Below are 15,012 nucleotides of genomic sequence, written 5' to 3'. Positions count from 1 at the left end.
GCCAACTTGGGCCAGTGAAGCAACGTCCTCCACAACTAGATTGAAGAACAAAAACGACAGCAACTTGTCTGTTCCCCTTCCCCCAATTCCCCAGCGCTGTTCCCCTCCCAGCAATTCCCCAATAAAAAATAAATAAATAAATAAATAATTAATTCAGAGGAGGGCCGGCCGAGTCGCGCATTGGTTAAGAACTGGCTGGGGATGCCAGCTCTGAGCAGCAGGGCCCTGGTTCGGATCCCACATGAGGGCCACTGACACTGTGACCTCTACAGCTAAGATGGTGAACAAAACAGCTCGACCTGGAACTGGGCTGCCGTGAGTCACCGGCGACGGCATAGGCTGCAGCCCCTGCTGCAGTGGGGCTGCCATAAGCTACCGTGTGTGGCCAGCAGCCAACGTGAGCAGCCAGCAGCCGGTGTGAGCTGCCAAGAGCCACCATGAGTGGCCGTCCAGAGGCAGGCGACCGATCTGCCTCACCGGGGAAGAGTGCAATGATAATACCAACATGGGCAACATCCTCCAAAACTAGACTGAAGAACAAAAGGACAGCAACTTGTCTGTTCCCCTTCCCCCGATTCCCCAGTGCTGTTCCCCTCCCTCAATTCCCCAATAAAATCTTTAAAAAAAAAAAAAGAAATTCAGAGGAAAATCTTTTAAAAAATGGAGGTGAAATGAATATTCACATAAAAAGACTTTGATTCCTATCTCATAGCAACAAAAAATTAATTTAAATCGAGTTATGGACATAAATGTGAAAGCTAAAACCATGAAGTTTCTAGTAGAAAACAGAAGAATACCTTTGTCACCTCAGGTTAGGCCAAGATTTCTTAGGGAAGGCACAGCAAGCATTAATCACAAAAGAAATTAATAAATTGGACTTCATAGAAATGTAAAACTCTGTTGATCAGAAAAACACATGAGTAAAGTAGAACAGAAAGCCACAAATTGATAGAAAACATTCACAACACATATATCTGATGAAGGATTTGTATCATTAATAAAAAATACCCACAACTCAATAACAGGACAGAGAACATGATTTTTTTTAAATAGTGAAAACTTTGAATAGAGACTTCTAAAACATACTATATGAATGGCTAATACGAGCATGAAAAGGTGATCAACATAATTAGCCATCAGGGAAATGCTAATTAAAACCACATCAGTCCCATTACATGCTTACTAGAATAACTGAAAGTTAAAAGTTGACACCATCAAATGTTTGCAAGGATGTGGGACAACTGGAACTCAGAAACTATTGGAATTGTAAAATGTATAAACAATTCAGCAATTTCATGAAAAGTTTGACATACATACATCTACCATATGACCTAACAACTCCTAGATACACTCGTATGTCTAAGAAAAAAAATATATCCACAAAAACCTTGTACAAAAATTTTCATAGCTGCTTTATTCATAACAGCCAAAAACTATAAACAGCCCAGTTATCAACAGGTAAATAGATAAACTGTGATACAGTCAATGGAATACTATTCAGAAATGAAATGAAATAAACTATTAACACCTGCAACAAACAACATGGATGAGTCTCAAACGTTATGCTAAAAAATGCTAGACACAAAAGAGCACATGTTGTATGATTCCATTTATATGACATTCTAGAAGAGGCAAAATTAATCTCTCATGACAGAAACCAGAAGTTATTGCTTCTTGGGGTAGAAGAGTGGGATCAACTGAGAAAAAGCATAAGGGAATTTTCTGAAGGGACGGCAATGGGCTGTATCTTGACGGAACATGGATTACAAGGGTATGTGCATTTGTGAAAACTATTTGAACCTTACACTTATTATTTGTGCATTTCATTGTATGCAAATCATACCATTATTTTAAAAAAGAACACTGGCTTTGAAAGCACACAGGCTCTAGCTCTGCCATTTACCAACTGCGTGACCTTAGCCAAGTATTAATGTCTCCGTTTCCTCATTTGTGAAATGGGGAGAACAAGAGCTGAGAACAACCTCATAGAGCTGCCAGAAAGAATAAATGAGATAATGTTTCAAAACCATTAGCATAGTAAATGCTAAGTATTAATAAAAAAATTAGAAACCCTTCATCATGTATTTCAGCAAGGGAGAAACACGTAGGAATGGCTAGGGCAGCTACTTAGCTAAGTGCTGGGCAATTCCCATATGTTATATTACTTATTTTTTAAAACAACCCTTAACAAGGAATATTAATTACTGTTTTATGAATGAAGAAACTGAACTTCACAGATTGCTTATGGTCACTCAGCAAGGAAGTGGCGAAGGTGTAAACTCACTCATGTTTTTCCCCACTGCACCACGCTCTCCCCCACTAGTGTTGCTGTCAGCAACATAACCCTGCAACTGCGGGAAAGCACAGTTCATAAGGGAAGCTACTAGGGCTCCCTTTATTCTTGACAGTACAGCAGCGTCAAGCCTGACACTGAAATGGAGGCAAATTCTGGTAGCTTGATTAGTGAAGAGGCAGAGATGCAAGGAGAAGCCTGAAAATGTTACTCAAGGCTTTTACCCTGTTCTGGGGCTTCAACATGGTTCCCGCTACTTGAGGACACTGATTCCCCTTCCTCAGAGTGATCTCAAGATAAGAGATTCTGAATGTAAAATCTTGATCTAAGTCGGAAGCTGGAGCCCAGGTGGCTCAATTTGGCAGAACAGCCTTGGAAACTTGGCAGCTGAAATGAGAACCACAGAGTTTTATAAAATACATACTGTATCTTTTTTCTTAATACAAGAGCCTTGTTTAAAAAAAAAAAATCAAAACACAGATATAATGAAAGTTACCCTGCAATCCCATTTGCCCAAAGATACCACTGTTAACAAACAGTTCAGTGTATCTTCTTCCAGACTAAAAAAATCTGCCTTCTCCTTAATGATTCTATAATATTCCATTGCATGGATAACCACAATCCATTTAACCACTCAAGTGCTTCCATTTTTTTTTTCGCTATTATAAATTCTGAAAGGAATATCTATGAATATACAATTTTTGTAATTTTGCATACCTGTCATTTGTTATAGGATAAATACCTATGAATATGTATGAATTTCTATATCTGCAATTTTAAATTTTTTTTTTTTAAGATTTTTATTGGGGAATTGGGGGAAGGGGAACAGACAAGTTGCTATCCTTTGTCCAGTGGACGTTGTTGCTTCACTGGCCCAAGTTGGCACCATCATTGCGCTCTTCCCGGGCAAGGCAGATCAGTCGCCGGCTTCTGGAAGGCCGCTCATAGCGGCAGCCGGTCACGCTGGCTGCCGGCTACACACGGTAGCCCATGGCAACCCACCTGCCATCGCTGGCGACTCATGGCAGCCCAGCTCCAGGTCGAGCTGCCGTTCAGCATCCTAGCTGCAGAGGGCAGCGTCACTGGCCCTCACATGTGGTATCCGAACCGGGGCCCTCTGGCATCCCAAGCCAGCCCTCAACCGATGTGCCACTCGGCTGGCCCTGCAATTTTAAATTTTAAACGGCTAAGTCTGCAAAAATAAACCTGCACATTTTCAGTTTTGACAGGTATTAGATTACACCCCCAGGAATTCCCATTTTCCCTCATCTTCATCTGCATTAACAACTATCATTCTTTAATGTAGGAGATACAAACTCAAATACCTACAGAAGACTGACAAACAAATAGATGAAGGAGGCTTGCATGGGTTTATGATAAACCTGAGAGTGCATGCTCACTTAGAGGGCAGCCACTACTCTGTTCCAGCCAACAGGTGCCAGGTAGAAATCTAGGCACAGCATCAGACCTTCTAATTTATCAAGGCCATAACCCAAAATGTTTTGAAATTCTTGCAACTTTTAAATTTTGGCAACTAACATGCTTTTATGTATTTGGGTAGTCAAACAAAATACATCTCTAGTCCAGACTACATTTAGTGCATGGAATTTTATGCTAACGTAAAAAAGATGTAACACTATATTTTCACTTTGAACCTTATTATTCATGAAGTTCATCTTTTCCTATGTATTTGTTCAATTTTGGTCCACAGTGACTGTTAGCACTCTTCAAAAAAAGGTGCTTATCATTTTTTCAGATTCATATCAACAACAAATATTGGACACACAAAAAAAAGCTATGTAACTTCAGGTACAGAGGCTAAAGAGTGGTCTTTGTTGACCAAAGTGTTCCCAGAAAATGTATATGATGACTCATTTGGGAATGAGTTGCTATACTCTCCCCAGCATACACACAGCACCATGAGATTTTTGGAGAAAATACTAATTTGTAAAACTATGCATAAGTTTGAAGAGGGTGGCTTTAGCAATCTAGGGTTTCCCTCCACTACTTGACACGTTTCTTAACACAGCAAATTTTCTCTTTGGTGAGACATCAAAAAAGAGAAAAATTCCCATACATCCCCCTTGTTCTCATACACTGAATTTCAACAACCACTTTCAGCCTTTTTTAAATGAAATAAAACATAGGCTTATATGACTCTTTCTCTGCTCTTAAGATCCTACTGCAGTACTTGCTCGCACAGAAAGAACATTTCAGCATCCTAACCAGCAGCCTCCAAGTATCCTGTCATTCCTTCTTAGTCAACCATTACCCATCTCCAGGCCCACATGTTCACACATTCTGTGCACCCACCAGAGATAATGGCCGAGATCCATGACTCTCCAAGGACCCAACAACTGCCTTTGAATGCAATACTATCTTTTCATCAATTGTAAACAAATCCTAAACTCTTGGCTCCATAGGGAGTCTCTACCAAGTCAGTCTGAACTCTGAAATAGGGGCAGAGGTCAAGGGGATGAGAGCTCAGCCTAAGCTCTGGATCTCCTGCCACCCCTAGCCTGTTCTAAAGAATCCTTATCAGAAAGGAACTCCTCAGCAAAAGGTCACACATTCAGGAGACCTGATCTAGCAGTGATCCAGGAGATTCAGCTGAAGTTTTGGAAGCAGACTCTTGGAACAGTTATGAATGCAAAATACTACCTAAATCACTAACAGAATGTTGTGGAGGAAAGGTGACATAAAGAGGAAGTAAGGGAGATTTGCGAACTTATCTTCATTTGTTTCAGGAAAGAACCTGTCTGACAAAAGTGGATAAATTCTGAACTTGAGCCACAGAAGAAGTCTCTTTGAGAACCTATTCCACAGTAAATTATTCTATCTTGTGTCCAGAATCATTCTGATAATCAAAAAAGTCCAAATGACACTTAGAAGTCTTTATTCTTCTGTACACAAAAAGCCCCCATTATATATGTTAGAAATCATTATACTGCCTCAAACTCTTCCATTAGCTTTTGAGCCTTCTCACAGTCAAGAGCACTAGAGACAGGATAAAGATTAGTTGCAACAGCAGCTCTGAAGTCTCACATACTTCTCCACTACATACTTTAGGGTGAGTCATTTACCCTCTCCAGGCCTCAGTGTTTTCAACTTTTAAAATAGTGATAGTATCTTTTTAAACAAGTTTTTGAGTGCTTAATGAAAAACACATGTGAAGCATTTAGTGTGTAGTAAATTTTAACTATCATCATCATCATTATTATTTACTACAAGCCACATATCATCAAATTTTGTATCTGTCTTCCTAACTAAACCAGAGTCCCTTAGGGTTATGTCTTAGCTTGGCATACACATCAAAGCAGAAAAAGAGAAGTGGGGAAGAAAGGAAAGAACAATGGACTGAGTATTATTACCAAGTCAAATTTAAAATTAAATTTATATGATATACCCTTCTCATTCCTACTGAACATATGCAACGTGCCCTGGTACATAAGGAATGCCCGGTAAGTCCTAATTTTCTTTCCTTCCTTGATCTCTAACACACAGCCTTCAGTTCATTCCCTTCAGGCCACACTTGGGCTTATACGAACTGTTTTCTGAGATCAAAAATTGTGACACATAAGTTTGACAATTAGGAATGGACCCATTAGGACATGATACAAAATATGGGAATTTGAATAGATCCTATGGCTACTTTAGCTGAGATGTACGTTTCTCTTTTGTAGCTTGAAGGATCCACAGAAAGCCTCCTTGAGATCCCAGAATACTTGACAGATGAATACAAAGCCAAAGCAAGCTAGTGAAGTTAGGTTGTCTTATTCTAAAGCTGTTTTTTATCTTGCCTGTTCATCCCACCATCACCCATGGATCCCTGCTTGGTGGGCATCCATCAGGATGGCAAGAGATGGCAAAGATTAATTTAACTTTCAAGTTTCTTTTGAAATGCTCCTTTATCTAGGTTCCTGATCAGTAAAAAACACATATATACGTACATATATATTTTAAAGTCTGGGTCAGCAAGAATCCAAAGTCTGTAGTGTTTATAAAATGGAAATGGACATGTTTTTAATTGCATAATTTTTGTCCTCAGCATGCTCTCTATAAGGCCTTGCTATTGAGTGTATAATCTGAGTATTTGTTTTAAATAAACAGAGGGTTAACTTCTTTAGTTTCCTAAGAGGTTAAATAAATGGGTTGGCAGATGGTCATTTGGGAGGTTACCTGCTGCTGGTTGGGGGAAGGGGCCCAAAACATTCTAAAAGTCAACCAGATGGCAAAAAATAGTCTTGGCCAAACTGGTCAACAGTGTATGAGCTCTGGTCCTCTGCTGGAACTACTTACTTGAAGCAGTAACTTACACCTGTTAACATCTGGAATGATTTATCTTTGTGTCATTAAGAAACACAGGCTAGTTTAATTGAATAAAGTGCAGTTACAACAACCCGTAAGTACAGAGAGACTGAGAAGTTCAACATTATGCAGCATAGCCTAGAATAGCATACAGTTAATAGTGTTTACCATTTGCCAAGATTTATTTTAAATACATATATTACTTTATTTAATCCTCACAACAGCCCTGTAAAGTAGGGATAGCTTTTTATTGTCACCATTTTACAGATGGAAACACGGAGGCACAGAGAGGTTAAATAACTTAGCCAATCTAACCACTATGCTGTACACCTGAAACTAATAAAAAATAATATTGAATGTCAACTATAATTTTTAAAAAATAGTCACATATAGTACAGCATAGGGAATATAGTCAATACTGTAATAACTATGTAGAGTATCAGATGGGTGATAGACTTATGGGGGTTATCATTTTGTGTGGTATATAAATGTCTAATAATGAAACTAAATAAGTAACTTGGCCAAGATTACAGCACTACTAAATACTGAAGCCAAGTTGAAACCAAGCAACCTTGAGCCAGAGTCTATGCTCTTAATTCTGAAGAGTTTTGGCTTATATAAAAAGCTAAAGGGCTCAAGTGAAAGGCAGACAAGAAAACTATATAAAAAACATGTTCATTGTGGCATTATTTATAATGTAAAATAAACTGGAAACAATCTAACTGCCTAATAATAGAAAAATGGTTGAATAAATCATGGTAAACTTATTACAATGAAACGTTATCCTACTATTAAAAATATTTATGAAAAATGTTTCATGACTTGAGACAATGCTCCCAATGTAATGCTGGGGGGTGGGGGGGAGGTAGAGAATAGGATACAAAATTGTGTATATTGTATATATTATGATTCCTATTTATTTACGTAAAAAAATAAGCTCAGACGCAAATGAAGGATATATTCTCAAATAAGAAACAATGGTTATTTCCAGGTGGTGGGATTAGGGGTGTTTGTATTTTTCTTCCAGTGTTTTCCACAATGAACCTGCATTGTCCTACTACCAGCTTAAACAAAGGCATGTTTTTTTCTTTTAATCAAGCTATACCAAGATCCTTAAGCAGATGATGAATAAAAACAGCTAAAAAGCTCTTACTATTTGATTTCAAGTAGTTACTTTCCTTGAGATAATACCCTTTGAACATTAAACAACATAGTCAGCATATACCAAAAAGAATGCTCACCTTCAACTTAGGAAACTGCATTAAAATGAGTATTTTCAATTTTGGTCAATGTTTATTCTCTAATTATTTATAGGATTATTTTACAAGAAGAAAAAATGGAATTAACTATTTACAGGCCAAAAACTCAGGAATGGCTTTGCTGAAATAGATAAGGGACAGAAGTTTGACTGCAGAAGAACAGCTGTTGCTAATCCTACTATTTACCCTTTGACCTTCTATCTGGCCAATGACTGAACAGTATCAATTGTTTTCCTGTATTATGTGCTGTTTACAATCCCTGAGAGGCATGAAAGGAATTAATAGTTTAGCCTAGAAAGCTGACAGCCTTTATTGGGGAGCCCCTTGTCTGTGGGACAGTAATCAGGGCAAGTAGCTCTCCTGAAGTCACAGGTCCCTTTACTGTTCCTGTTTTATAGCTTAATTGGCCCCCACACATAAATCAATTATTTCTCCTGTTTTAAGCAACAATGCCTTCTAATTCTCTTAACTTTCCTTGTATCAAGTCAGTCCTTGTTCTCTTGAGTTTTACAACTACACGGTAAACACGATGGCTGAGGAAAAAACTCGAGGAGCAGGGTTGACTAGGGTTATTTGGAAACAGAAGCACAGAAAGGTTATGCTGTTTTGAACTTCTCTTGACCTTTGACTGCCCTTGTCCCTAGCTTATGCTAATGGGCAGCGTACAGAGATGCTTCTTGTAGAAATGAACTTAGCCTGAACCTGTGCCGTAACATTGGACTCTAGGAAGCCCAGGAATCATAGGAAGGCAGTTAAGAGTGTGAACAGCTGCCCATATTCTAAACATGGCTATCCATCTGCTCTATCACAGAAAAGGCTTAAAAAAAAAGGGGGGGGGGTATTTGAACTGGACAAGGTCATTCCTTCCTCATCTAGTTCCAACATATCCCACCTGTAGTCCTAAACTTGCTGTCTACAATCACTGTGGGGCACAATGGGAAATCAGCAACAATGGTACTTCCTGTTCCAAATTAAGCCAATATGAGCAGGCTTTCCCTATCAGGAATTCAGAGATTAGGGGAGACACTGGGATCTCTGAATTCCAAAGATGCATCACAGAGAAATCCCTATTATTCTCAATCTTACGTGCAAAAGTCATGAAGTATCAACTAGGAGATGTCAATCCTTCCCAGTCAGAAGCCAGGAAACCTGCAGTCTCAACAATAATCAATTTAACACAACACATACAGCCCATCTTAGATTTAAGGATTCCTATCACTCAGTAGGGCTGAGCATGCTCATTTGAACCCGAAGACTGGTTCAGATTAAGATGATAAAATCTTTACTTCAGCTCATTATTATAATATCAGATCTTTATGTATTTCTTCAAAGAGAAAGAATAAAAACACTACTAACTTCACGAAGATAATATAGGGATTAAGAACATTAGCCACATAAGCTAAGTACAATTTTTAAAAGAAAGGCGATTTTTTTTTTTCCTGGATGGCTCCCATTCTGTACTGATACATAAAATTATGATTCAGTCTTCGTTCATCCTCATGGAATGGAGAGGTCTGTAAATCATATCCAGCTAGAGATTCTATGTAGAAATGTTAAATGGGTTAGGATCAGATGGCCCAGAAAGAAGAATCATTCAGTAATAATCATTATGAGAATATCAGGGGCCTTTCTTAGAAGATGAGCATGAACTATTTTGAATTGCTACTAAGTACAGAAAAGGAGAATAAGTTTGGTTACTATGTGCTAAACTAGAGGTTTAAAAAGTTTTTTTTCAAATATTTCCAGACAAGGAAATATTTTCTAATAGACAGTTACTACATGGGGGCAGGACCCAGACTTATCTGTGTATCCCTGGAGGGTAAAAATGGGCCTGGAGCAGAGAGAACACTCAATATTTAACTGAGTTCTCAATTATCTGGTGTGTTTTATGTGTAATTCTGTCTGAAACATTACAGAGCATCTCAATGTCCTTCCTAGTATCCAAAAATGTTTCATGTCTCGGGAATGTACCTTTTCCTCCTTCGAAGTGAAGGCTATTCACAGAGAAGGACAAAGAGAAAACTGTGTTCACTCATAGGTACTGGGATTTCGGGTGGTAGGGTGGGGTAAACTGAGCCTATACTACCTACAAAACTGATTCTGAACTTTCCAACTTCTAGAAAGACAAATCTATTTCCCTGGTGTTTGGTGAGCATTTTGCCTCACAATTAGTAAGTATTAGGTAAACAAACATATACGTTTATACTATTAAGGTGTGTAGGGAAAATACGTGAGAAGGTCTATAACGTCAGAGAGCTGATTATGTGCAGGATGGTGACAAAAAGCCAGCCCTATGACCCTAAAAAGTACCAGAACTAGAAAAATAACTCTGAATCATCTCATGAATTCTCAATCCAAACTATTAATCGACCTTTTGGCATTACAGCAAAATAAACTCTGTATACACTAGATATTCCAGTGTCCTATTTCTAATAGTTATAACCATATCTGAGGATGACGTATGCCACATTTTGAGAACACTGGAAACACAGACGATTATCTCTGATCAAGAATTATATAGTCCTGAGAAGCATAATTTAATTAGACCTTGAAATGGTCACTCTAGTACCTTACCCTTAAGAATGCAGGTGAAGGTGCTTCAGAAATTAAACTGTGGTGCAAATGTTATTGATTTTAAATATCTAAACCAAACATAATTCTTCTTTGAAAAAAGTTATGTCAAAACTAGTCAATACTTTAGAAAAGTAGTTGTGGGTATATGGTTGTATGTGTGCATACATAAGAGCACAATTTTTGTTGTTACTGGCTTCATGGGAGGATGGAGAATGGGAAAAGGAAATAAATATCAAATAGAAATTTTTAGCAAACCAATTTTCTATTAAATGGCTAGATTCTAGCCACTGAGTATTAGGAGAAGAAAAAAAACATAACTAGAAAAGATACAATGCCCTCCCCATAATTATAAATTAAAGTGAAATAAAATCTGAGTCCATAAGGCCTATCAGTGACATCTTCAGTTATACTTTTAAAAGTACACACACACATCCTTTTTTTAGTCATGAACACTGGGGAACATTCAGAACTTACTAGTGCCTGGGTCGAGTTCTGCCAATTCATCCTGACAAAAACCTAAAGAGAAAAACAGTAAGAAAAAGAGATTATGATTCTTAAATTACTCCAAGGGACTCCAGATGAAAATGCAAATATGAAAGTAAAAAAAAAAAAAAATCCAGACTCAAAAGTCAAATTTGGATTTAAATCCTAGCTCTATAACAATTTAGCTCTCTAAGCCTTCATTTCATCATCTTTAAATTAAAAAAAGATAGTAACTGCACTTACCACAGGGTACTAATGAGATTTTTTTAAGTGAGATACTAATATAAAGTGCTTATTTAGCCCGGTCCTTGGCACACAGTAGGGGCTCAGTAAACAACAGCACTAATAATTATGAATTAGCAATGTTAGCGGGGAAAAAAATTCATAGGAAAACTGGAATTCATTTAATATCTGTCATGTTCTACTTAACATTATCAATTATTTTCCAAAAGAAAGCAAAATACACAAAATATGAACTTACGACAAATATCAAACAGGGTAATTTTACTTAAAATTTTCACAGATGCTGAAAAATTTTACCTATACACACAAATGGAAGCAATTCTTCCATTAATAAGTATGGCATCCAGGTTGGAATAAATACCTCTTCAAAGCATATTTCAGGCCCCAAAAGTCTGATCTACATCTGTCTGCTTGGTGTGTAACTATTATACTGAAGAGAAAAATCAAGCACAGCAAAAGGCAAGCACATAGTTGATGTTCTATATATAGTTGATGAAAAGTTGTTTTTTCCTGGAATGACTGCCAACTTTCTCAGGTTTGCTTTCTACTCATTATCAGTTTAAATATTTCCTCAGAAATGCTTTTTCTTGCCTCCCTTACCCTTGTCTCATACACAAGGTCAAAGTTCCATTATAATTTTCTATAATACTTTGTGTATTCATCAACAAGAAAGTACTTGTTCAAATGTCTGATTCCACTATTAAAATGTTCATTCCACAGGGCAAGGGACCTGGCTGTCTTGTTTTTTTTGTTTTGTTTTTTTTGTTTGTTTGTTTTGTTTTGTTTTTTAGCTGAGCCATCCTGCTACCTGTTGGCAGCTCAGCGGTTGCTCAGCTCGGGCTGGACTTGAACCACTGTTGCTCAGAGCTCAAACTCTTGAGCGAGCTCTTAACCAACTGAGCTACTCGGCCGGCCCCTGGCTGTCTTGTTCATAGGTATATCCCTATTACCTCTCACAAGAACAAAGTAGCTGTTCAATAAACATCAACGTAGTATCACAACAGTAAATTCAAAAATTATGGAGCAAAACTAGGACTACAGGTATAAGAGCACATTTCCTATCAGAGCTAGGGAACCAAAGGCCAGACCAGCACCTGGGAGTCACATGGAGACGAGGGCTTCAAGTAGCAGGTCAACTGTTTAAACACAACTTTGAAAAGCCCTTTGCAATCCTGACTGTTCTGGCCACACCATGCACCAAACATGCCACACACATCCCTTCTTGCCTTCCTGTGTTTCCTCCTCCTTCTCCACTTGGTGAAGAACTAGTCATCCTTCAAGATCCAGCTCAAATATCACCACCACTGGAAAATATGGAAAAAAGGAGCAGCCCCTCCTGCATTCACCAAAAGATAAAGGAACAATTTAAATATCTGCCTCCTCTAGAAAGTGAGCTCTTCGAGGGTGGGAACCAGGTCATACCCACCTGTGGAACTGCTTCTAGGCCCAGAACAGTCACCGATACATTATGGGAGGTGCTCAAATGCAGGATAAACTGAACAGAAAACACAGACCTGCCTCTAGGTCACAGTCTGGGGCAAGAAAGTCACAAAATCTGAAAATCTAAGTGTAGCCTGAAAGGTGTGTGGATGGTCTGAATGAGAAAATTGGATCTGGAACACCAGAGTTTGGAAGCTGCTAAAAGTGCCTGAGGTGCCTGAGAAGGCTCCCCTCAGAGCAACTTTAAAGCCTTTCTACATAAAGGAAATGGGAATCAGAGAAGCTGTGGACAGATGCCAGACAATGGGTTCAATACTGAACATCCTTCCAGAAGTGAAACTGGGAATAAACGTTCACTTAATATAAACTGACTTAAAACTAGGACAAAAGCATGGGAAGGCAGGGTAGTGTAATCAGTAAGTTAGATCTTGCCCAAGTTCTAGTCCAAGCCATTTTTAGTTTAGTTATATGACTTTAGGCAAGTTGCTCCCTATTCTGGACATTAAATGAAAAGACTGTACTAGAAGTCTTAAGGAAGGACAAACCTTAATGCCTTTTCTGAAAACAAACAACATTCTGAACTCAGAGTAACTAAATAAAATATAGAGAGGGTGACTAAAAAACAAAGAAAATACTAAGACAAATAGTTAAAGTGGCCATCTCTTGCTTTTATCTGCCTAGTAACCACTGCCCCCTTCTGTTAATGGCATCCTGCTTTTTCTTGGGAGATTTCTCCCTTTTACACTTTCAGTGCATATGACCCAAATAATATGGACCCTAACCTTGCTATAAACTGGGGTTAACAATAGCCCTTTTTTTGGCCGGAATCATGGAGGGTGCAGAAGAGAAGAAGGTTCCTACTGTACCAGAAACCCTTAACAAAAAGCGAGAGACTATCAGAGAGCTGAAGATCAAGCACCTAAGAAAGAAGTTTGCCCAAAAGATGCTTCGAAAGGCAAGAAGGAAGCTTATCTATTAAAAAGCTAAGCACTACCACCAAGAACACAGGCAGATGTACAGACCTGAGATTTGAATGCCTACGATGGAAGACAAGCTGGCAACTTCTATGTACCTGCGGAACCCAGATTGGCATTTGTCATGAGGATCAGAGGCACCAACGGTGTGAGGCCAAAGGTCCGAAAGGTACTGCAGCTTCTTCACCTTCACCAGATCGTCAATGGCGTCAATTAGCATGCGGAGGGTTGTTAAACTCAACAGGCCTCAATGAGCACGCTGAGGATTGTGGAACCATACATTGCATGGGGGTACGAAACCTGAAGTCAGTAAATGAAATGACCTACAAGCATGGTTATGGCAAAAGCAACAAAAAGCCAACTGCCCAGACAGATGACTCATTGATTGTTCAATCTCTTGGTAAATATGGCATCATCTCATGGAGGATCTGATTCAGGAGATCTATACTTTTGGAAAATGCTTCAAAGAAGCAAACAACTTCCTGTGGCCCTTCAAATTATCTTCTCCACTAGGTAGAATGAAGAAAAAGACAACTCATTTTGTGGAAGGTGGAGATGCTGGCAATGGAAAACCAGGTCAACAGGCTTATTAGAAGGATGGACTAAGGAATCTACCATGGTTATTTTTGTAATCTGATCAGTTAATAAACAGTGACTGCTTTCAAATTGAAAATAAACAAACAAACAAACAAACAAATAAATAAATTGGGGTTAACAACAGTATCTACCTTATCGGTCTGTCGAATGAGATGGTGTATGTAAAGGCTCTGCCCAGTACTTGACGAAGTCAGAGCTCAACATACTCGTATGTGAACTACTCCTAACTAATTTCTAGGTCCATCCAATCCAGTGCTGTGTCTATGGTAGCAAAGAACGCATTATAGGAAGGTAACTGCTGACCCATTCATGACCGTTCTCAAAGACCTGGGATGGAACCCTAACATCACTAATATCACTTTAGTCGTATATACTATGATTTTTGAACCTTTGTTTATATTTTGAGCCTGTAAATTGCTTGATGCAGTGATTCCAGATGTTTGCTACCCCTTGAGAAAGAAGGACTCTATATTTGCCTTAAAACAAATTCCTTTCACGGTCACAAGAGCCCTGATTATGGAATTCAGTAACTATATCTACATTTCCTCCACCCAGCCCTGAGACCACTGGCTAATAATGTTGTCTCTGGTTTTACAGATCACCATTAGTGCAGGAGGCCTGAGGAGATACGGAGAACAATGCTAATCCTACCTCCAGATGACAAGTGAATGGAATGGCTAGATCTGGCTACCATTCCCAGGGTCTCAGCAAACAGATCTATTATAGCTAGCAAAATGATTCCTGGCTTGAAGAATCCAAATCACTGCTAGAAGTAACCCCAACGTTTGTTCAGTTCAATCCAACACCAAGGCAAAGGATATCAGAGTTGTTCAGCAAAAAC

At 38.7% G+C, this 15,012-nt stretch overlaps 1 protein-coding gene and 1 pseudogene across 2 annotated transcripts in view; one reads left to right on the top strand and one right to left on the bottom strand.

The window, feature by feature from the left end:
* NR6A1 (nuclear receptor subfamily 6 group A member 1) overlaps positions 1-15,012 on the bottom strand; it is a 204,950-nt gene that overhangs the window by 161,551 nt on the left and 28,387 nt on the right. For both annotated transcript variants that reach the window (XM_019658826.1, XM_019658827.1), the window contains exon 2: positions 10,909-10,950. In XM_019658826.1, coding sequence (XP_019514371.1) covers positions 10,909-10,950 — 42 coding nt within the window. The remainder of the gene's footprint in view (positions 1-10,908; positions 10,951-15,012) is intronic.
* LOC109391349 (60S ribosomal protein L7 pseudogene) lies at positions 13,418-14,180 on the top strand (annotated as a pseudogene).

This window comes from Hipposideros armiger, unplaced genomic scaffold (genome assembly GCF_001890085.2).
Source record: "Hipposideros armiger isolate ML-2016 unplaced genomic scaffold, ASM189008v1 scaffold_290, whole genome shotgun sequence".
NCBI classification, from domain to species: domain Eukaryota; kingdom Metazoa; phylum Chordata; class Mammalia; order Chiroptera; family Hipposideridae; genus Hipposideros; species Hipposideros armiger.
The sequence above is the reverse complement of the archived record's forward strand: the minus strand, read 5'-3'. Positions and strand labels throughout refer to the sequence as shown.